General features: G+C 33.4%; 2 protein-coding genes and 1 long non-coding RNA gene across 5 annotated transcripts; 1 reads left to right on the forward strand and 2 right to left on the reverse strand.

The window, feature by feature from the left end:
* Nucleotides 1–1,527: 1,527 nt before the first annotated feature.
* Nucleotides 1,528–8,421, forward strand: LOC145108688 (uncharacterized). Its single transcript, XM_079045759.1, has 4 exons — nt 1,528–3,806; nt 4,895–5,088; nt 7,132–7,355; nt 7,499–8,421. Exons 1-4 carry the CDS (start codon nt 2,180–2,182, stop codon nt 8,202–8,204), a joined length of 2,751 nt encoding a protein of 916 aa, XP_078901885.1. The 5' UTR covers nt 1,528–2,179; the 3' UTR covers nt 8,205–8,421.
* An 896-nt stretch (nt 8,422–9,317) lies between these two features.
* LOC145168983 (uncharacterized) lies at nt 9,318–11,081 on the reverse strand. The gene is made up of 3 exons (XM_079087610.1): nt 10,735–11,081; nt 10,452–10,552; nt 9,318–10,224 (listed from the first exon to the last, which is right to left on the reverse strand). Exons 1-3 carry the CDS (start codon nt 10,830–10,832, stop codon nt 9,758–9,760), a joined length of 666 nt encoding a protein of 221 aa, XP_078943736.1. The 5' UTR covers nt 10,833–11,081; the 3' UTR covers nt 9,318–9,757.
* Nucleotides 11,082–13,594: 2,513 nt separating this feature from the next.
* On the reverse strand, nt 13,595–15,942 carry LOC145108689 (uncharacterized). 3 transcript variants are annotated; one of them, XR_013708477.1, is made up of 3 exons: nt 15,489–15,942; nt 14,070–14,494; nt 13,595–13,972 (listed from the first exon to the last, which is right to left on the reverse strand). It is a non-coding gene; the product is annotated as an uncharacterized LOC145108689 (long non-coding RNA). The 3 variants fall into 3 exon arrangements; XR_013708475.1 differs by having other exon boundaries at nt 14,070–15,942; XR_013708476.1 differs by having other exon boundaries at nt 14,043–15,942.
* Between the last annotated feature and the right edge of the window lie 6,717 nt (nt 15,943–22,659).

Consider the following 22,659-nt stretch of genomic DNA (forward strand, 5'->3'; position numbering starts at 1 on the left):
AGTGAGTTGATTAGGGTTATGCTATGAGATATAGTGGCGACCCGGAAGAGAGAGAATAAATGTGGAAGGACATAATAGAAAATGAGATATATTAGGAGAATACCGAGGGGGACTTTGATACCATATTAACGTATGATATGCATTGCCTTTCAAATGAGTAAAAACTAGGTTTATATACAAAGATTATCCAGGATATCAAAGGGACGAACTTTATACATGTGTTTTATATACAAATACAAACATATACATATACACTAATGGATCCATATAAACATATGGTTGTCTTTTGGTGACATACCAGATCACCAGTATCCACTTTCGTTTATATTTCATGTCTTTCTTTCTTACTTGTGTTCATTATACCAGATCACACACGTTGCTTCAGTCATCGTGACAACATGAGTCATTACTTTATCCCATTTACTTAACTTATTTTCATTAGTCACCAGAGTCCTTATTCATACAGTTTCGAGAGGTTTGTAGCGTGTATTCATACTTCATACTTTATGGGTTTCCTATGTTGGTTAGTACATACCCATCATATTCCTTTAATATCTAGTCATTCTTCATCATATTCACATTCTTTATCGTTATTATATAACTAACAATTCCATTTAGATGCTCGAAAGATACAAATAAAAAGATAAATAAAGAAGATTTTCTTGCTTTTATTTTGTCCGAAGTGTCTTTTTGGCCTGGCCCGGTCAATACCCTACCGAGCATTTTTTTGTTTTAACGAATTCCATATATTTATAGGTATAAGAAACGTATTATAAAAAAGATACCTAATTTGGTATCTGTGTAAGAATTTCCATTGTGAGGTTTACATATACTTATCGTTTTTGTTATAATGAAAACTGAAAGGATTAAGAATCAATTAAGTATGTTTTGTAGTTTTTTATGTCATTAGGCAACTCCAATTTATACACTCGTTCCGTATATATCTTCTCGTTTGTTCGTGGATTAACATCTCGTGGTCCTTTGATGCAAATAAAGAAATCGTCTTGGTAGCATCAAACCAATAAAACAAGGGTTAACTGTGGAGCTTGTCTACAAACAAGATAAATAGATACATGCAACGACCCCCAAATGTACCCTTTAGCCACAAGGGGAACCAGATAAAAAAAGTCGTAGTAGACATAATGTCCACATAATCTAAAATGGTAAACAATTTAGATTAGACATAACAAATTTCATTCAATAAGGAATCTTAGTTAAATACAAGGCACAATACTTATATGTAATTATTCCAATTAATAAGCACATGATTCCTTGTGATCCATTTTCAAGGAGGTTCCTTTAATATTAAAGGATGTTTATGTCGAGTAAAGTGTGTCAAATCATATGCCAAGTCTTTTAAAAAGTTAAAAATATAATGATTTTAATAAAAAATAACATAAAAATCTAAAAAGACAACATCTTTTCTTGCAATTTGTCTTAAATATTTACCTATATTGATGTAATGTAAAGTAAATTGGGAAAAAAATATTTGGTGATTAGAACCTTTTATGGAAAGGAGTGAGAGAGAGAATAGAAGTAAACTAGAAACCCTTTTTCTAACCAGAAGCCTGTCCATCGGCACGCGGACCTCAACAGACCATGATTGCCATTTGTCCATACTCTCCACTGATCACCTTCCTTCAAAATATTATTCAATCCTCCCTCCGTCATCCATGGCGGATTCCACCTTCTTGTTTCTGACGCACACCTTACAATATTTGGATAATAAATCATGTCGGTAGCCTAAATACAAATTTCAACGCATTTATTTTGAATTTGAAAAACATGCACCTCTTCTTTCGTCTTCTTCTACAAATCTCTGTGCAAACACATGCCAAAATCACACATTTCGATATTTTATTGCTCTGAAGGTTGCTGTAGTACTATCGATTTCTGCTTCGCTGATTCTCACTGTCTATCTACTACATTTAATTAATTAATGCTTCAAGATTTCCGCAATCCCAACTTTAGTTTCTCTCTCTTTCTAAATTTTAACACCGGCATCGTTTATCCCTCTCCATTAATGCGTTTGCAGACTGCGATGTTATACATGTATGGAAGCGTATTCATAGATCTGGCAAGTTTTGATATGGGTTTACAAGTCCAGGTGCAGCAGAGACAATGATACGAAAACTGGGTTTAGGGTTTGGGGGGAGATTGATGATATTGTGTTACTGACATGGGCTGCAGACCTTCCAAAGTTGACGATTTGCCATTGGTGATACGTTGTAGAGAGAGGAAGAGATTGATCAAGTCCGCCGCGGATTACCGGTACGATTTGTCTTCTTCGCATCTGGCTTACTTTCATTCTCTTAGAGACATCGGTTTTGCACTTTCTCGATTTGTTGATGAACAGCTTGTAATCCCCTCACCCTCTCCATCCTCCCCCGTACTGACATTGCCATCTGATCAAGGTAAGACTAAAAACAATGGCTCCATGTCTTCTGGTTCGATTTCTCATATTCATTCCATAGATGGTGGAAATGGGGATTCTGAATCTGATCTTAGTTCGTCTCTGGATGGCCATATTCATCTACATGATAGTGGTGGTTTTGAAAATGAAAAACCCCGATCTTCCTCGCATAATCGGCCCCATCACTACAACGAATTGGATTCAAAAGACCCTTATGTAATGAACAGAGAGCCACCACCCTATCAACCTCCTTGGGGACCAAACCAAACAAATTTCAGTGATCCTTATGCAATGAATAGAGGACAACCGCCCTATCAACCTCCATGGGGCGACCCTTATGTTGTGAACCCATCTGCATTCCCATATCAACCTCCTTGGGGACCAAACCAAACTAGTTGGGGCGAGAATGACCCTTATGTGATGAACCCATCTGCTTCACAATATCAACCTCCATGGGGAGCATATCAAGAGAATTTTGATTCTCACAATGAATATGGTGGAAATCCCAATTCAAATCAGTATGCTTCTTATATGAAAAAATCTGCCCCAGCTACCCGCACTGTGATTCAACCAGAGGAAGCAAGGGGCTTTCAAGAAACTAGGCAATGGCCTGATCCACCACAATATAATCCATATGAAAATGCATATGGGTATGGGTTTTCTTATGGAGGGGCACCAGCTCCCCAAGAACCTGAAAAACCCAAAAGTCCTCCACCTCCTCCTCCACCCAAGGATTCTGATTATCTTAACTTTTTTGATGCGTATGATAACGGGTACCCTGGTTTTGGATACGGATATGGATCCATGGTTAGTAGTCCAGATTCGAGTGAAGTGAGAGAGAGGGAGGGAATTCCAGACTTGGAAGAAGAAACAGAAACCGAGTCCAATCATGAAGAAGTTCTAAAGAGGCACACCACTAATATAAAGAGAAATTTAGGTGAAGGCACATCAAGATCAGTTGGATTAGAAGATAATGTAGGTAGTTCATGGAGGGAACATTCTAGAAGAATCCCACCAAGAAAAAGTGAAATGGAAACACATGATGAAGCTACTTTGAATTCAGTAGCATCGGAAAATAATGAGAGAGCACAATCTGTTGAAATTGAAGTAGACAGGCATAGTCCTGAGACAGTTGTTTCACAAAGCATGGGGGAGGGGTATGAGGGTAAAAAGGGAGTTAGTTTTGATGTAGATGAGGAATCGATACATGAGATTGAATCCTCAATGTTAAGTAGTTTGACAACATTATCTGTTCATGGTTCTCGGGATCTTCAAGAGGTAGTTAACGAAATCAAGGATGAATTTGAGGTTGCCTTTGGTTACGGGAAAGAGGTTGCCTTGATGCTTGAAGCGGGGAAGTTGCCATATCAATCAAGGTTTGCAGTTCTCAAGGGTAAACAACATTTGATTTTTGTCACCATGATAAATATTCATACATTTTTTTTTTTTATTTTTAAATCAGATCTCCCTGTCGTAGGGCTCTGTTTTGCTCTGATTCTTTTATGTTGGAGCTGTCTGTAGTCGTTTTTGTTTCATGGATGTTTAGTGTTCCTTTTTTTTTTTTTTTTTTGCATCTAGTGATTATTGTCCACTGAAATGGACCTGCTTCTAGTGATCTTACTGGAAGGAATTTCTTTTTGGGCTAAATGCAAGAAACAACAATGTACTTTCATTTCCTAGTGTATATAGCAATATAGCATCATAGTCTGATTTTTTTCCTATTACAGCATTGTACTTTCCGTTTTCTTTTTCTTAAGGCGCTGCCATTTGAAAATTTACCCAATTGTAACATCATACTTTCAAACTTTTCTTATAGGAAATTATACCCAATTATAGCTGTGAAATTTGCTTTTTATATGAAGAACATGCCTATAGTTGGGCATTTGGGTACTTTTTTCAAAGTACTGTGTTGTAATAAGAAAAAGATTGAAGTATGATGCTGTAATAAACTAATAAATAAATCAACAAAAGTACATTACTATTCTTGCATTTAACCCTTTCTTTTAATCATGAAAAAGAAAAGCCAATGTCCTGAGTCTGCCTGCAGCAACAAAAGTATATATATTTGGCTTTCCCTGTATAGAAGTGAGCATACAATGAGGAGCAATAAAAACCCAAAATGCTAAAATTTTGAGCCTGTTCTGTTGTCCCTGTTGTCCCTGTTGTCCCCACAAAGCAATTTTGAAAAAGTATAATGCCCTAATAAGACAAAGTACAACGTTTTGATAAGAAAAAAACTGAAAATACAATGCTGTGATAGATAGAAATGATATATAATAGTAGGATGTTAGAATAAGCAAATAAATGACAGTAGGTTGCTATTTCTTGCATTCAGCCTTTTTTCATTATGCTGTTCCGAAGTCGCATTGATGTTTTATAAAACTGTATCACAGACTAGTACTTATATATATATATATATATATATATATATATATATATATATATATATATATATATATATAATATAATGTTATTTTGCAGTGGCCTTATCCAAGATTCTGTATCCTTTAGCACCTTCAGAGCATCCAATACAATCTGTAAGATCGTGTTCTCGGGTAACAAAATTAGCAGGATCTTATAATGTGGATGCAGTTCCCAATGTTAGGTCCATCAACCTTTCTTCTACTTTGGAGAAGCTATATGTATGGGAGAAGAAGTTATACAAGGAAGTAAAGGTAATATCTTCATCATTACTATTGCTCCTTGTTCTAATAGTCAATATATGCAAAGCATTGTACTTCCTTTTTTTTTTTTTTTTTTTTTTTTTTTTTTTTTCTTATTAGGACATTCTACTTTGGAAAATCTATACCCAGTTACAGCAATCAATTTGTATTTGAATGACATTGCTATTATTAGTACAATATTTTAATAGGACTACATGAAAGTAGAATGCTATGATAAGCAAACAAATATATGAAAGTACGTTGCTATTTCTTGCTTTTAACACAATATAGGGCTAAATACAAGAAATATGAATGTACTTTCCTTTATTTGTTTACTATTATAGCATCTTACATCCATGTAGCCTTTTTACAACATTATATTTTCAATATCTTTCTTAATAAGAAATTGTACTTTGGAAAAGGGTTAAGGTTGAAATTGGCCCTCCAATAATCGTTTAAACTTTCTTTTAGAGGTCCGATGTCATTTCACTTTCAAAATTGTATCCAGTGACCTGGTATAGCAGGTTACCCAGCTTTTTTAATCTACACATTTACCCCTAGTTTTAGTTTTTATGTCCCAACTTGTTTTACATAATTTTTTATTTTAATATTTGTTTTTTTAGTAATTTGTCTTAATTTTCTGAATTAAATTTTGTTATTTTTTCATCTTTTACAACTTCATTTTACATGTTTTTTTTCAATCTTGTTTTAACATGTTTTCATGTTGCTTTTTTTTACTTTGTCTTAAGATTATTTTTGTAAAAAAAAGCATAAAGACGTGTAAAAAAAGTAGAAAACTGTGTAAATACGACGTAAAAACGAAGTTAAATGAATTTACAAAAGAATAAAATAAAAATTGGTTTGTATTTGAATGACATTGCTATGATTTATGAATCATATAATGGTGTAATAGAATGAGATGAAGTAGGATGCTATAAGTTATAATAAAGAAATATCTGAAAGTATGTCGCTATTTAACCCTCTGATGTATATGTATTTGTATAATCAATAATGAATGAATCATAAACATATAGCGTCCATCTTTAAAGGAGAGAGAAACACACTTCATTCTTGATTGTTGAGACTATGACTATGACCTTCCTACCTTGTAATTATTATATCTGTAAAACTGAAAACTCTTCTCCCTTGTATTGGTAACCAAATAGTGTTGAAGTAGCAAAATAGTTTACATTCAACATTCAAAACATGAATAAACTGCCTGCCTGCCTTGATATTACTAGCTACTTTACGAAATTTAGACTCTACATCTGATAAGATATCAATTAACAAAATGCAATATATATAATAGAATCCTACTTTCAATTCTTTTTATCACTCACGGCTCACCTCGTTGTACTCTCATTTTTTTTTTTTTTTTTTTTTTTTTTTATATAGCATTGTGCTTTCAAATATTATGTTACTAGGGCATTATGCTATGAAAAATCTATCCAGTTAGAGGGAGTGAAAATTGGTTTGTATTTGGTGGATTACGTTGCTGTAATTGGGTAGATTTCTCAAAGTACCATGGTGTAATAGGAAGAAATGAACGTAGACTGCCATTATGGTTTAGTAAACAAATCAATGAAATCTGTTTATATTAAATTTTAACTGAAATTATGTATCTTTGTTACTGTATAATAATTCTTGGGAGCTAAAGCCTAAAACTAAAAGAAACTGAAAAAATGCAGTTTTCCTTTTGTACAAAAGGGAAACATTCCAAGCTAACCAGGATTTTTGCATCATAATGGTTAAATGCAAGGAATAGCAGTTTTTTGTGTGTCATTTCTGTCTGTCTAACGTCTATCACATGCCAGCATTGTTTTTCTCATATTTTTTCTTAGCAAGGCATAGTTTATTATAGTAGTATGAAAATCTACTCATTTATAGCATTTTACTTTCATCCTTTTTCTTATTTGGACATTATAGCACTGAAAATTGGTATGGTACAATTAGGTAATTTTGTTGCAAATTGCAATAGAATTAGAAGAAGAAAAAAATGAAAATAGGATGCTCTAGTCTATAATAACTGATACATGAGGTGGTTTTACTTTTTAGGATGAAGAGAGGCTGAGGGTGATGTACGAGAAAATGTACAAGAGACTGAATGAATTGGATGCAAATGGAGCAGAATCTAGTAAAATCGATGCTGCACAGGCTTCTATACGGAGGTTGATGACTAAACTAAACGTATCCATCAAAGCCATTGATGCCATATCTACCGAGATACACAAAGTCAGGGACAAAGAACTGCAGCCACAAGTCAGCGACTTGATCTACGGGTGGGTACCAGTATCATTTATCATTTATCATTTATCATTTATCAACCAACATCTTCATCATCATCTTCTTCTTCTTCTAATAATAATAATAATAATAATAATAATGATTGTGTTTGTGTTATTATATATATGTATATCTACAGACTGATAAGAATGTGGCAAGCGATCGTGAAATGCCACCGAAAACAATTTGAAGCCCTCATGGAAAGCAGAAGCCGAACTTTACGAACAACAAATCTTGAACAAGATTCAAACTCCAGAGCTGTAGTCGATCTTGAAACCGGACTCGTAACGTGGTCCCAACATTTCAACAACTGGATCAACGCCCAAAAATCATACATCGATTCCCTAAACGGGTGGCTAAACCAATGCATCGATCACCAACCGGAACTAACCATCGATGGCGTGGTCCCTTATTCCCCGGCCCGTCTCGGGGCCCCACCAATTTTCATAATCTGCAACGATTGGCACCGCGAAATCAAATCCGTTTCCCAAGATCGCGTCTCCAAAGCTATACACGGGTTTGCGTCTAATCTGAGACAGTTGATGGAGAGGCAAGACGATGTGCAAAGGATTATGGTGAAAAATGAGTATCATGCAAAGGATTTGGCCGGAATCCGGAATAAGACTGGCGGCGGGTTGCCGGAAAAGACGAGCGGGCCGATGGTTCCGTCGGAAAGTGGGGTGGTGGAGGAGGAATGGGCGAGGCATAAGGAGGCTATGAAGTTGGTTGCTGGTGGTGGTGGTTTGAGTAGTTTACAAGGTGGTGTGATTCCAATTTTTAGGGCTTTAGAGACTTTTACTTGTGATGCGTTAAAAGCTCATGAGCAGGTAAGACTGCAAGGCTAAATTAGGAAATTTGTGGGAAGAAGCTAATTTTAAAATGAATTCTTTTGGTATGACTAGAGAGTAGACAGTAGTAGTAGTAGTTGAGGATATTATTGAACATGTTTGGGTGTTGGGTGTTGTTAGCCATTCCTTTTGAACCATCATAGTCTAGACTAGACTAATGTACAGACATATTGCTGATACTTTTGTTTTAAATTAGTAAAACCTTAGACAGAAATTGGTTGATTATTATTGCAAGGTAAATTGTACAAGATTTTGTAAATTATGGTTGTTATATTATTATATATACTCAATTTTATTCTTGTCATCTTTCTTTTAATTTATTGTTTCATTTGGATTACTGTTGTCCTACCATAGCATCTACAAGGTGAAATTTTGATAAATATGATCTTAGTTCAAGTATGGACGGATATTGCTTCTTTATTCTGGAATGGATATACCCTTTTTCGTATGTCACGTCCTTAATATGTAAATGATTATTAAAATACTTAACTATTATTAGCCCAGATTCAATTCAAACACTCTAGAAACCAAACCTAGATTGCCTCAATCTTCAAAGAGTTCATCTCACGTCATGTTTATTCATTATGACATCCATATTTTATTTTTATTCCCAAACATAAGAATATTTACATTCAATATTTAGACATTTCATAAAATTTCAGTAATTTAACAAAAAATAGACTTGCATCATCACCTTAAAAATAAAAAGGAATAAAGAAAAGGGCTAAACAACAATGTGTTTTCCTTTATTTGTATATTATAACATCATACTTTCATTTCTTTCCTTACAACATTGTATTTTCAATTATTTTCTTATTAAGGATTGTATTTTGAAAAAACTACCGAATTATTGCAATATACAACCAACTTATTTCGTATCATGACATTATAATTTAAAGAATCTTACCAACTATAGCAGTGAAAATTATTTTGTATTTTGGTTAGGGTTGGTAAATCTGGCAATTATGTAGTATTTTTTTGTCTGACACCGTGTTCCTTTTACTAACATGATACCATTATTTTATTTACATCATACTAAATCATACAAAATATGACAAACACGAAAAAGATAAGAAACACATGTTAATATTGTGTCAAATCTGTGTCGAGTTTTGAACATAAACACGACAGTACCTCGTGTTTTTTTACACTAAATACAAAAACAAATTTCAATTTCAATTTCTTGTCATGGTACACCCCTAAATTGGTACATTACAAGGTAAAATTTTCCATGCGCAATGTTGTAAAAGGAACAAATGCATGCAAGATGTTACAATAAACAAATCATTAAAAGTATGTTGCTATGTCTTGAATCTAACCCTAAAAAGCATAAAACTGCCATCACCTTCACTTTTTTTTGTAATTTCAGTCAACCAAACAAAGGTTGCCAACAAACGATGGAGGGTTCGGTATCTTTTGTACATGGAGGGCCAATTGTCGACACTCTTTTACCAATGGAGGGTGTGGAAAACTATTGTATGGGAATTTCGTCTTTTTCGATTGGTTCGTTAAAGATATTTAGCGTTTAGGGTTCAATCAAGCTAAGGCTTTTATTTGCGTCGTGATCTCTTGTGATTCGTCCCCTTTCGTGCAAAGCTTGACGTTTTAACAACTCGAACATCACCATGCTTAATATGTTTTCTTTTTGTAGCATAAACTGAATCACCATCAACACCCACACGAAGCCGGTGGCTTTTAGGCCTTAATGATCTTCTAAAATGGTTTCTTTTATGGTCTCTTGACGACAATCTCCTTCGACCATTGTTCCTATAAGAAAAACTTGTTTCCATGTCTGTTTCTTCATCGCTTCCATTAATATTCATGTCAGCCATTTCAATGTCTCTCCTGCGTCTTCTCCTTTTACCCTTGGCATTACACAACATATGACAAAGAAATTCGCATCCTTGTTCCCAGGCCGAGAAAAATGACCAGATGCATGCCCGTACAAGTTTCCATAGCATATGAAAAATGCAGTGATATATTCCAATCTTGTATAAAAAGTAGAAGAATAGTAAAACTGCAAGCATATTGATGAAAAAGTAAAGGGTTAAATGCTATTTAATGTTTCACTTTTTTCCCAGTTTATAAAACAAAGTGGTGAATGGAGCATAAGATCGATGTGTACATTGGATAAGAAGTAAACTTAGTTCTTAGGTATGCATGAAGTATACATACATATTATAGACAACATCTATGCACATGATATGATCATAATATTGTTTGGCAAAACATGAAGAAACTCACCGACGAAAACCAGAAGTGAAACCGCACACAATTTGATTAGATGTTGAATGCAGAAATTTTCGATGTAACAAGCCAAATCCCATGTTGGACCGCACAAAGAGCTGTCAGTAATTGTAAATTAACCACAAAAATCAGTCACCAATTGATAAAACTGAATTTAGAATGATAAATATCATCAAAGAAAGATACATGCATGGTGCGAATATATATATGTTTCAATAAAAAAAACTGCATCAAAGAACATAAATCAGAAATATGTTAAAGAAAGATGATGGATTTTTACTTGCAAGACTTGCCGGAAAGAAAATCGAGTGGAGCACCAAATATACTTCCAACTACATGACCGACTCCAGAAAATAATGCCCCGATTGGATTCCTCATGATCAATTTCCCCGTGGACGTCTTCAAGATTTTGATTTTGGGAAATGGAGACAAATGTGAGGAAGGAGATTAAAAAATTGTTTTTGGCGGTTATAAAACTTAATCCGACGGAGAAGTGGTTGTTTCAGTGTTTCTTGCCTAGTTGCCCTAACCAGCATACTAGCGTCTTTGAATTGAAGAATGTCAAATTGTCGATGGGTAATTTCCAATTGGGTATCGAATTCGACGATCTGAGGAAATGACTTGGGCCATTGGGTTGCCAACTAACAGATATAAAATGTGTAATTTAGTTTGCATGGACCATATATATATATATATATATATATATATATATATATATATATATATATATATATATATATATATATATATATATATATATATATATATATATATATATAGGGGAGGGGTTATTTGGAAAACAAAAAAACCCTAAAAATCATAAAAATGCATAAAAAAAATACCTAGACATTACAAAACTTTTTTTTGAATTTTTTTATCAAAAAATCGCAGCCTTTTTGACAATTTCGCTGAAAAAAAAATAAAAAATCAATTTTTTTTTTCAAAAAAATTTTCAGCGATTTTATGTTAAAAGCTGTGATTTTTTGATAAAAAAATTCAAAAAAAAGTTTTGTGATCTATAAGTATTTTTTTTATGCATTTTTATGATTTTTAGGGTTTTTTTAAGGTTTTTTTGTTTTCCATAGAACCTAAACCTATATATATATATATATATATATATATATATATATATATATATATATATATATATATATATATATATATATATATATATATATATATATATATATATATATATACTAGGTATGTTTGAGGCCCGTGCTAAGCACGGTCCATGGAAGGTAGTTTGGGTATTTCCTATACGTTGTCTAAAGTATCTTGTGCTAATAACCAAAAAACTAAAAGTACAATGCTATAAATCGATGAATTTTCAGTATAAAATACATGAATAAGAAAATGAAGATGGAACTACATTAGTATAATCAACAAATAAATGATATTCCATGTAAATTCGTGATAGATTTTTTCATCTTATTGAAAACCAATTAGCTTTTATTTCTCTATTCAAGCACTTGTTCCTTGATTGCCCCTTGATCTTTAACGTTGTATCTACTACTTCTTGGTTCTACATAACCTAAAAAGTTAAGCATGAATTAGAATGATTTGGAACTTTAAAAACTTTTTTAGCTCTAGCATCCATCTTAACATACTTGGATCTAATATTAACATCAAATAGCTAACTGATGTGTTATGTAATTAAACAAAAGTGATTCATTATTACTACATTGTTAATGGATGTTGTGTAGTGTCATGTGGATTCAGCAATAAAGGTCACACGACACTGGACACACATATCTTTATAAGATTTGATATAATGTTTAATTGAATAACTTTGTCTTTACAACCTTTGGTGAAGCGAAGTAGATATCGACACCATTATATGTGGCTAGTAGATATGTAAATGAGCAAATTGGTTGCCAGTTTGCAAGATCCCAAGCAAGTCAAATTTTAATTTCATCCAACACTCCTATCTCTCGAATAGTGTACACATTAAGAATAACCTTGTGATTAGTTAGTAGTTTATAACTATTAGTTTATGAGATATTTGTGAATCAGTAGACATGTAAAATCAAGAAACATATAAAAGAGAGATGGAACATAGAAAATCAGTAGGTTGTGAACCTCGAATAAACACACCAAACATGATTATAATGAGAGGAACTCCTTTTGACCATGTAAATTCACCATGAATGTAAAATACAGCTACGTTAATAATAAAAATAGAACATTAAAATTGTTGGTATTTAAATAAAATTAAATTTAATTACATTTTGCAACTATGTTAGTGAAGACGTTTCTTTAGCAGTTGTTGGTTATAATTCATAGAGTAATTTACAAAAATGGTCATTGTGCTTTTTATTTCTTTTGTGTATCTAGTACAAAACCGAAACCTTTTCAATATTGCTTTTACCATTTTATTGATTTTTAGCCACTCAACTATTTTCTGTAGTGATTACTTTTCTTGACTTAAAGAGAGGGCCATACCAGTATTGTGACAGCTTCCTTCACAACTCCAACAATAGTAAATATTGTTTCACTTGTTATAGAAAGAAGAATGTACTGATTAACGCCTGGAAATGTAAAACATGTGAAGATTAATTCGTATAATAAAACACAATTAATTATATTAAAAACACTTACCATTAAAAATACAAGAGCATCAAAAGGCCATTAAAGTGTTATATGTCATGGGCTATAAAAATAACTTGTCCTTAAGGTTCATTTGTTGCACTGTCAACTTCTGCGATACTGAGGACTTGATGACCAAGCAAGTAGATTATTGTACAACCGCTCCATGCAACTAACTCGCCTAACATTTCATGGTTGTTGGTGTTACCTGCATAGTATCGTCTAGATATTCCCTGAATATAGTTGTTTTTCAATTTTGGTCCCAATAAGTTTTATCCTGCATTTTGTTCCTTATTTGATGTTTTTGTAATTTTTTGTCCATATTCTAAGTTCTAATTAAAATTGCTACTTTTATTCCCTAATTATAACCCGACTTTTTTCAATTATGGCCTAAAAATTAGAGTCATATTACTTGAAACAGTGATTTGTTAAGCTATTCGATTAAAATTGGACAAAAATTATGTAGACAATACAGTTAGGAGAGTAACATGTATGTATGATAAACTTTTTTGTTCAAATATGAATCTCTCATTTTAAACGATTAAAAATCATAAAAAAAAGTTTATCAAATTCTATGATATTAGACAAATTTCATATTAACAGTAAAATAGATGTCAGCATCAAGCTACAAAATATCAATAAATCCATTATTTTAGGATTGTTACTTGGCTAAACTAACATGTAATCAATTTTTTCCATTTGCAATCCTCTTGAACCTTGTTTACTCTATTTGTATAATTTCCATTGCTTCAAAATAAATTCAACACCATCTTCAATCTGCCTTTCTATTCACATTTTTGCTCCAAAGATCTGACAAAGGATATATGGCACTATGATTGTACTGATTTATCTCTTTTAGAGTTGTAACAACCGCATTATACACATTCAACCTTGAACCTTGCAATCTTCTCATCTTCAATAAACATTTCCTGAGAAGAGGAAAAAATGTAAAATATAATATGAAAAGTGAATACTGATTTATGTTAATAAAGATCATACACTGAATTCAAATCCAATGGTGATGACCTTAAATGATGCAAGTTTCGATCCCTAAGAAGATCCACTGACAATTGATCCAAAGTTGATTGCATCCTTTTGAATTGAACAACGTATTTTGATAGCAACAAAGAAAAGCTTTTCCTCAAGTTCACCTGTTCTTTTTACACCAATATACACACAAGTTTAACTTTCATACCGTGTTCAAACAAGGACAAAATCAAACACTCAAGATGTCGTTACTGGTCATTGAAATACCCAAAGCACCCTGACAGACCAGTCAAAACTAATCATGTATTTATCAAACCAACATCTGTCAAGAAAACGTATCCCCCACAATGGGATGGCAGATAACCGTAATGTCTCCTCTTGATGGGCTGAAGTTTCAACTGATTCCTCTTTTTAATCCATTAAGCACTTCATAGAAAAAAACTAACACGCCCCAACTCAAAAAGCTGTTGTTATGGTGTTATTACAAAAATCAGAAGAAGAAAATTACCTATATTTTTTTAGACAAAAAGGTATAATAGCTGTTTACTTGTTCAAATAGTTCATTCATTCCAAAAGAAAAATAATCAGAAAGGCAATATGGGCATTTATTCTAATTCACGTAGTTTATTTAGACGCGATATAATAAAATATTAAAAATTGAGAAAACTTGACAAATATATTACTTTTTCCAACTAACATTAGTAAAATTCATTACATTTGTGTGACAATACATATAAGTAATATGGCATTACATATGAGTAATCGAGACTTGAATGCTTTTTGTATTGACTTCGAAGTAGAATATTAGTTAAATTAATTAACCATATGATTTTAATGACAATTTAATACCTCTAAGGTTCGACATTCAAACATTTTTGAAAGTCAATATGAAATCTGTATATTTCTTGAAACAAACCAACATTCATTGCTTTTTCTATTGAAAATCAAGAAAAGTTTGTAATGTAAGAACAAAAAAACACAAATATAAATAAATTTTAAATCGCAAGCCAGTAAATAAAACAAATTCTAGAAACTAAACTGAATGTACTTGGCATCAAAACAACCGGGTTTAAAGAATATGATTAACTTAATCTTTCCAACCAAAGGCATCCTTGCTGATTGGGTTGAATGATAACAATAATAAAAACCATCCAAGTAATTTACTGAAAAACTTACAACCAGACTACCTTATTCACAAGAATCATACGCCAAATTGCTTTTTCATTATTCTAAGACTTTAATCAAAAAACCACTACCATCTGATAAATGAAACACAAAAGCTCTTAAAGCCTCATAAACTACTAACTTGTTAATTGCTTATAAGACAAAGGAAAGCTAAATATCATATTAGTAAGAGTTTTTAAGTAACATAGAGATAGTAGGAGTTTTTCATGAGACGTAAAAAAAGTATCATGCAAAGTAGAACATATATCATTATAGAGTTGCAATTCGGTTTACCTGATGGCTGATATGGGTAATTAGGAACTTGATGCAATCAAAGGACTCAGTAATATTCAATACAACCCACATAATAAAACCCCACATAATCAGAAATTGAGTTATGAAATTTAAGAAAATTCACAAAATATAAGAGGGGGAGGGGGGCATGTGGCGGACGACAAAAGCAGGAAATTAGGGCACCAACTAATTCGAACAGAAAGGAGATTTCGATAAAAGAAGGGTTAATAACCTCTTGAAATCAAAAGGAAATCGTAAATTCTGAGGGAAAAAGACGTTGATGATAAGGAGATGCTTATGCTTTGTCGATCACCAAGAGGGTTGAAGAATGATGTTAAAGCCGCAAGTCATTACATCACCTAAAGGGTCCTCCCAAATCCATCCTGAAACTTCAACAACACCAACCCTGCAAAACCACAACTCCCTAAATATTAATTTCTCCGTGCAAAATGAAAGAAGGGGTGTTTTATGTTCAAATGAGAACATTTCTTATTTTGAGAACATTTATGAACAATTCTCAGCCTATCGTTTAATCTTTTTATAATTTAAATTTTATTTATTTCATAATTACTAATTTGATAAATAAAAATATCATCCCCACCCACCCTCACCCTATCAGATGTATAGTTTTCTCTCCGAACCACCATTGAGACCACCAGGCCTTCGCCCGAATCAGTCGGTTTTCGATTTCGCCCCACTAACGAGGATGTCATCGTACACTATCTCTTTCGTAAGTCTCATTGAACAACAAAGTCTATTGGTGTCGCTCCTCCACCATCAATCGTCATCGATGTTGATCAATCTGTACAAACACGATCCATGTGAGCTTCCTAGTACATTTTTGTTCAAGTTTATACATCTTATGCACAATCTACAACTCATTTAAGCCTAATTACGGATGATAGTGCCCTAAACCTCTCCAAAAATTGTTTGTTCGTACTTCTAATTTATATATATCGTTTTTATTGTTTTAATCATCAATCCATCTAATTCGATTCTCAAAGTTTGTAGAATGAGAATGAATGATTCGGATTAATTTATAAGTTAGGGTTTTTGGCAAGATAAAACTTTGAAATCGATTTAGCTTAAATTTCTATCCAAATCCATGCTCTTAATATTGAATTTAGATTTAACTTAATGTATTGGCTTTTACTTTTACTTGCTTGCAGCGTGTCCTGTAATCTTTGAGTTCATTAATTACTTAATTTTTACCTCGTTGCAAAGGACCACATACCCTGTCGATCTCTTATAAATGAGTTCTTTGAATTAGATGAAACCCCTAAAAACATGAAGATCAGATTAGTTGTTCTTATTCACTTGAAAGGAAGGGTTGTATAATGACATTAAGGGTTCGCGAAGGAATCAAGAGGTTATAAAACTTAATCCTACAACAGTACTCTGGCCAGTCACTCCATCAATCTAAAAATACATATCATAGAGGGGCGGATGATAACATTAACAAGCGAACCTTAACTTTTACATATAGGTGTTCATTTTTTTCTATAAATTTTTTATCAAGCATCAAATATGAATATTGCATACCTTAATCTAGTTATTGCATATCCTTATATCATAATCTACCCATTAAACTAAAAACTCCATAGCTCAACAACAAATTTATTACGAGTCAAATATTGCTATTATTCAATTGTCACATTAAAAGTACTTTTTATCACAAAAAACTATATTTCGGATGCATCGAAAAAGAAGGGGAAAACTACTCCGGAATTCGGAGAAAATGCTTCATTTGTACTAAAATCTAACACACACACACACACACACACATATATATATATATATATATATATATATATATATATATATATATATATATATAGAGAGAGAGAGAGAGAGAGAGAGAGCGCTAAGTTCAAATGTGGATTGACATCTATTGTGCGGACGTGTGGACAGTGCTATTTTGTGAAAATGACAAAGAAAATATGTTGTTTGATAATGTGAATACGTTCAATCTTACATAACTATTGTCATTATCACACATTCTTACTAATTAAATCGTCTATAAGGTTATTATAGACTTTTTATTGTTATTCTCATTCTGTCAGAATGTTTATTGAGTCGTATTCTTTAAGAATGAAAATAAGTGAAAAACGATGCATGAGAACAAAAATGAATAATAATTAGTGAGAATGCATTAAAATAACAATAGTTGTGTGAGTTTGAACGTATTCACATTACTAGACAATTTATTCTCTTACTAATTCTCATAGAATAGCACTATCCAAACGTCCGCACAATAGTTGTCCATCTACATTATAACCTAGCCATATATATATATATATATATATATATATATATATATATATATATATATATATAGAGAGAGAGAGAGAGAGAGCTAAGTTCAAATGTGGATTGGCATCTATTGTGCGGACGTGTGGACAGTGCTATTCTGTGAAAATGACAAAGAAAATATGTTGTTTGATAATGTGAATAAGTTCAATCTTACATAACTATTGTCATTATCACACATTCTTACTAATTAAATCGTTTATAAGGTTATTATAGACTTTTTATTATTATTCTCATTCTGTCAGAATGTTTATTGAGTCGTATTCTGTAAGAATGAAAATAAGTGAAAAACGATGCATGAGAACAAATATGAATAAGAATTAGTGAGAATGCATTAAAATAACAATAGTTGTGTGAGGTTGAACGTATTCACATTACTAGACAATTTATTCTCTTACTAATTCTCATAGAATAGCACTATCCAAACGTCCGCACAATAGTTGTCCATCCACATTATAACCTAGCCCTATATATATATATATATATATATATATATATATATATATATATATAGAGAGAGAGAGAGAGAGAGAGAGAGAAAGAGTGAGAGAGAGAGAGAGAGAACGAACCCTTTAATAAACTGTTTTAAAGGAGATAATGAACTTATATATATATATATAGGAGTAGGATCAAATGAGAACACCCAAAAGGTTGAGAACGCGAGAACAGATCTGAACCATTTAAAAAACTAAATCTAAGGTTATTATTGAATGAGCCATTTATGTACAATTTTAAAAGTTACAGGTATTAAAGTGTAACTTCAAATGGTGATAAGGGTATTATAGTAATTGGACATTTACCACCGTTATTTAATTCCTATAATTCCTCAATCACTCGCCTATTTCCTTCTATTTCCCATCTCTCTCTGTAAACCTAGGTACGCCTCCACCCTACATCATCGATCCACCACAAAAGGGAAAAGAATGGTGAGACAAATTGGAATCGATGAAGCCAAAAAGGGGGGGGGAAGGGAAACAGGATCTCTGAATTGCTTTTGATCAGAAGGAGAGGATTCACGAACGGAGCAGGGATCTGGAGGCATAGTCGATTGGGGAATGTTCGATCCTCGTCTGATCGAGTGACAATGAACGGAAACAGGTCAGAAATCATTTGGGCTGCTCTCGGTTTTTTTTGTTTGAATCAGCGAAAGAGAACTCCTACAAGTCGATATTAGTTCATCGGTTTTCATTGGAGATTCTAGACCAGCAATCGATTTCAAGTTGGAAGGTATGGTCTCGATTTTGCTTGAATGTTGCTGTGAAGATAAAGGTTGATGATGGAGGCTATGTCGATGGTGGTTTCCTGGTTACGAAGGGTAAAGGGTATGATTAGGGCTTCCTTTATCTTTCATTTATTCAGAATCGATTCATTGATATATCACCTTTATTCGATGTTTTGAGTTGCAAATCCATCTCTTTCACTTTCAATTTTGTGTTTTTCCAATTTTGGGGTTTTCTATCAAGAACATGAAACGATGAAGTATGAAATTGTTTCAGGAGCGAAGAAATAAGAATAGGGAGCACCTCCACCGATTTGGTGGTTCATCGCAGTAGTGGAGTGGCTGGGGCTATTCTGGCAACCTCTTCACCACTTCGTTTTCTTGTTCCAGTTACTGTCGATGAGAGGGGGAGGAAGGCAGAAAGAAAACGACAACAGGGGGTGTTTGGGTTGCTTGGTGTGTCGTAAAACTGTGGGAGAAAACGGAGGGGGCTGCTGCCCTTGGCTCGCCGGAAACCACCAGCAAACACCTCTGGTGGGGGTGTTTTTGTTGCACCTCAAAGATAGGAGAAAAAGAAGGGAGTGTGAGAGGAAATGGAAGAATGAAAAATTATATTTATCTATGAATAACAGTTATTCATTTGTGGATAGTAGTGCATTCATGTGTGAATAACAGTGAATGAATAGCAGTGCATTCATGTGTGAATAGAAGTGTATTCATTTGTGAATAACAGTGAATGAATGTATTTATTTATGATTAGAGGTATTCATTTATTCAATTCTGAATAACAGGGTACTCATTTGTTAATAGCAGTGTATTCATTTGTGAATAACAGTGTAAGCATGTGTTAATGAGTATATTTATTTATGATTAGAGGTATTCTTTTTATAAAGAAATGATAAATTTTACACTATTTTTATTTTCAATTGATTAAAAAAAGGAATTAGATTACTTGTAAATTGATGTGTATTTATTTGTGATTGGAGTAGTATCAGATTTTTTGAAAAAAAAAATCATTTATGAATACAAATGTACTAATTTGGTGTTCGATTTCTATTCATTTTTTTTGAAAACAAAAAAAAAACGTGAAATAGGAGAAAAATTGATTTTTTTAAGAATTTTTTTTTTCAGTTTTAAAATAAATTTTGGTAAAAATGTTTTTTATATTCCATTAATAAGAAAAATAAAAAATTGAATATTTATTTCTTTTTTGGTAACTGATCCTAAATTTAAGGGAATTTGATTGAATTTTATTTTAATTTAATTTAATTAAAATATACATTTACTAGTATGCCCTTATATATTGATTGGTCTAGAATTGTTCTCGCGTTCTCAACCTTTTAGGTGTTTTCATTTGATCCTCTCCCTATTTATATATATATATATATATATATATATATATATATATATATATATATATATATATATATATATATATATATATATATATATATAAGCTCAACAACGAACTTGTTTTAAAGGAGAGAACGAACGAACCCTTTAATAAACTGTACAAGCTCCAACACTTCCTTTGCTTCTCCAGCACCTTTATTTCCACCTCCCTCGCATCCTGGACTCCATACCCTCTACTACGTCGCTGGAGCGTCTCATTAGGTGCATCCTATCACTCATCGTAGGCGCTGCCAAAAGGGTCGCTGACGAGCTCGGTTTCTTCAAATCAGTCGACGCCACCGCCAAAGACGCTGTCGCCAACATCGTTGCATCTCTCGTTCTTTCTCTCTGTAATGTCTTGTGTTTCCGTCGTGATAGATCCGTGACACTAGGGAGAACACGAGGAATCAAGATGGTTTAATTCAGATAAAAGGCATTGCTACTCCCAATTTATCCATCAATAACCATTATGGTTCCTGATTTAATTATAGATTTATATATAAGTATTAATCAGAAAAAAGAGAGGCAAAATATGATTATTGCAATTGTGCTCTCTCTTGGTTAGATCTTCGTCCTTTCGAATTGAGATGAACTAGGTTCATATCTGATATTACTTATTGAGAATTTATGATATGATATGGATGTTATTTTTACAGGAAAAATCTGGAAGATTCAAAATGCTTCATTTGGAGAGTTGCAATGGGGAAAATCCCGGTGGTGGATACTTTGGCGATTAGGGGAATAATGTAACGTCCTAAAAATACTAAGTAATTTTTTTTATTTTAAGTCAACCAAAATAATTATTCATTCATTCCAAATACCAAAATCAAGTGTAGGGAAGTTGTATCAAAGTTATTAGAGTACAAAACAAAATCATAGAATTCAGAACACTGGTGGATGTTGTGCGATCATGTTGGGCCCTTCCCCTTCAAACCAGAAGTACTTGAAATTATAAACATAAAACTGTAAGCACAAAGCTTAGTGAGTTACCAAAATACCATATATAATACAAGTATCGGGCCCCGCTCGGTATACATCGGGCCCCGCCCGGTATACATTGGGCCCCACCTGATATTCATTAGGCCTCGCCCGACATCGGACCCCGCCCGATATACATACAAATACATGCAAGAGTCACAAAGACAACTAGCATCCCACATACATAAACCATTGGGCCGACATTGGTGCCTTCGACCCACAAGTACAATGAAGAGACTCACCTCTCAGACGAAAATCAACTGTTACTGCTCTCAGTACCAAATCATAAGTGCTAAACCCACCTCGACATTCATACAAGGTAAACCCTTAGTCCACCTTTCTAAAAGCTAAGAGTTGACCAAAAGTCAACTCAGGTCAAAGAGTCAACAGTCAAAGGCAAAGAATTCAAAATGCCATTAGCACCCCTCCACGTTGTGGCCTTCTATGGCTACGCCGTCGACACAAAACAACGAAATAGTCGACTGGTCTCTGGTCACCACACCGTGGGGACCAGTCTGAATGGCTTATTCGAGTTAAGTTGCCCTTAACTCATTTTCAGGGGCTCAAAAGCCCAAATCTATTCCTTCCCAACGTCTTGATGGATAAAGTTTCCAACTTTATCCATTAAGACGCTCCATTAAGACACGATCTCGAAACCTAGGTTCTAAAGGTCAGTTAATAGGTATAACTCCTCTATTAAGTCCTTAATCACAAGAGATACAAGCCCAAACTTTCCAGAAAGCTTTTAGGGGTCCTATTGACCCCTAAAAATGTAAACTTTATGGACATGCATTCCCCATGCATATCCTTCCTCATATCTAGGTTAAAAAAGAAGAAAAAGGACCTAAAGCTCATCGAAGATTTCCAAATCACAACCATTTCTCAAATATATGAGATATAATGTCCTTGGGACACCTAAGAGTCATAAAATTGCAAAGTTGATCTCTTTGATCCACTCAAAATCTAATAAAAGAGTTATTAAGAAAAATAACACCAGATCTCTAAAGAGAAGATAAAAGACTAGATCAAGAGCCTTACAAATGGTGCAACAAGGTGCTTCCAGAGGTTGGGGAGTGTTGCTTGCTGGTCTCTTGCACAAAATCTTCCTCTACTCCCTTCAAAATCACCAAAAGCTAGCGAATGAGCTCTAAAAGCTTCAAAGACGATAACGGTTAAGGTTTCCGGGGGTTTGAGAGTGATGGAGGCTGAGGATGAATAAACCCTAGCCTCCCTATTCCTTTAAATTGGGCGTAAAACCCATAAATTAGGGTT

Source organism: Lactuca virosa, chromosome 4, assembly GCF_052849685.1.
Source record: "Lactuca virosa cultivar CGN04683 chromosome 4, Lactuca_virosa_CGN04683_v6, whole genome shotgun sequence".
Lineage (NCBI taxonomy): Eukaryota > Viridiplantae > Streptophyta > Magnoliopsida > Asterales > Asteraceae > Lactuca > Lactuca virosa.

Coding starts and splice junctions, on each gene's coding strand:
- LOC145108688 (XM_079045759.1), top strand. CDS start 2,180: ATGGGCTGCAGACCTTCCAAAGTTGACGATTTGCCATTGGTGATACGT. Junction 3,807..4,894: donor AAGGTTTGCAGTTCTCAAGG/GTAAACAACATT, acceptor GTTATTTTGCAG/TGGCCTTATCCAAGATTCTG. Junction 7,356..7,498: donor GTCAGCGACTTGATCTACGG/GTGGGTACCAGT, acceptor GTATATCTACAG/ACTGATAAGAATGTGGCAAG.
- LOC145168983 (XM_079087610.1), bottom strand. CDS start 10,832: ATGAGGAATCCAATCGGGGCATTATTTTCTGGAGTCGGTCATGTAGTT. Junction 10,553..10,734: donor CTTTCCGGCAAGTCTTGCAA/GTAAAAATCCAT, acceptor AATTACTGACAG/CTCTTTGTGCGGTCCAACAT. Junction 10,225..10,451: donor TTCACTTCTGGTTTTCGTCG/GTGAGTTTCTTC, acceptor ATATGCTTGCAG/TTTTACTATTCTTCTACTTT.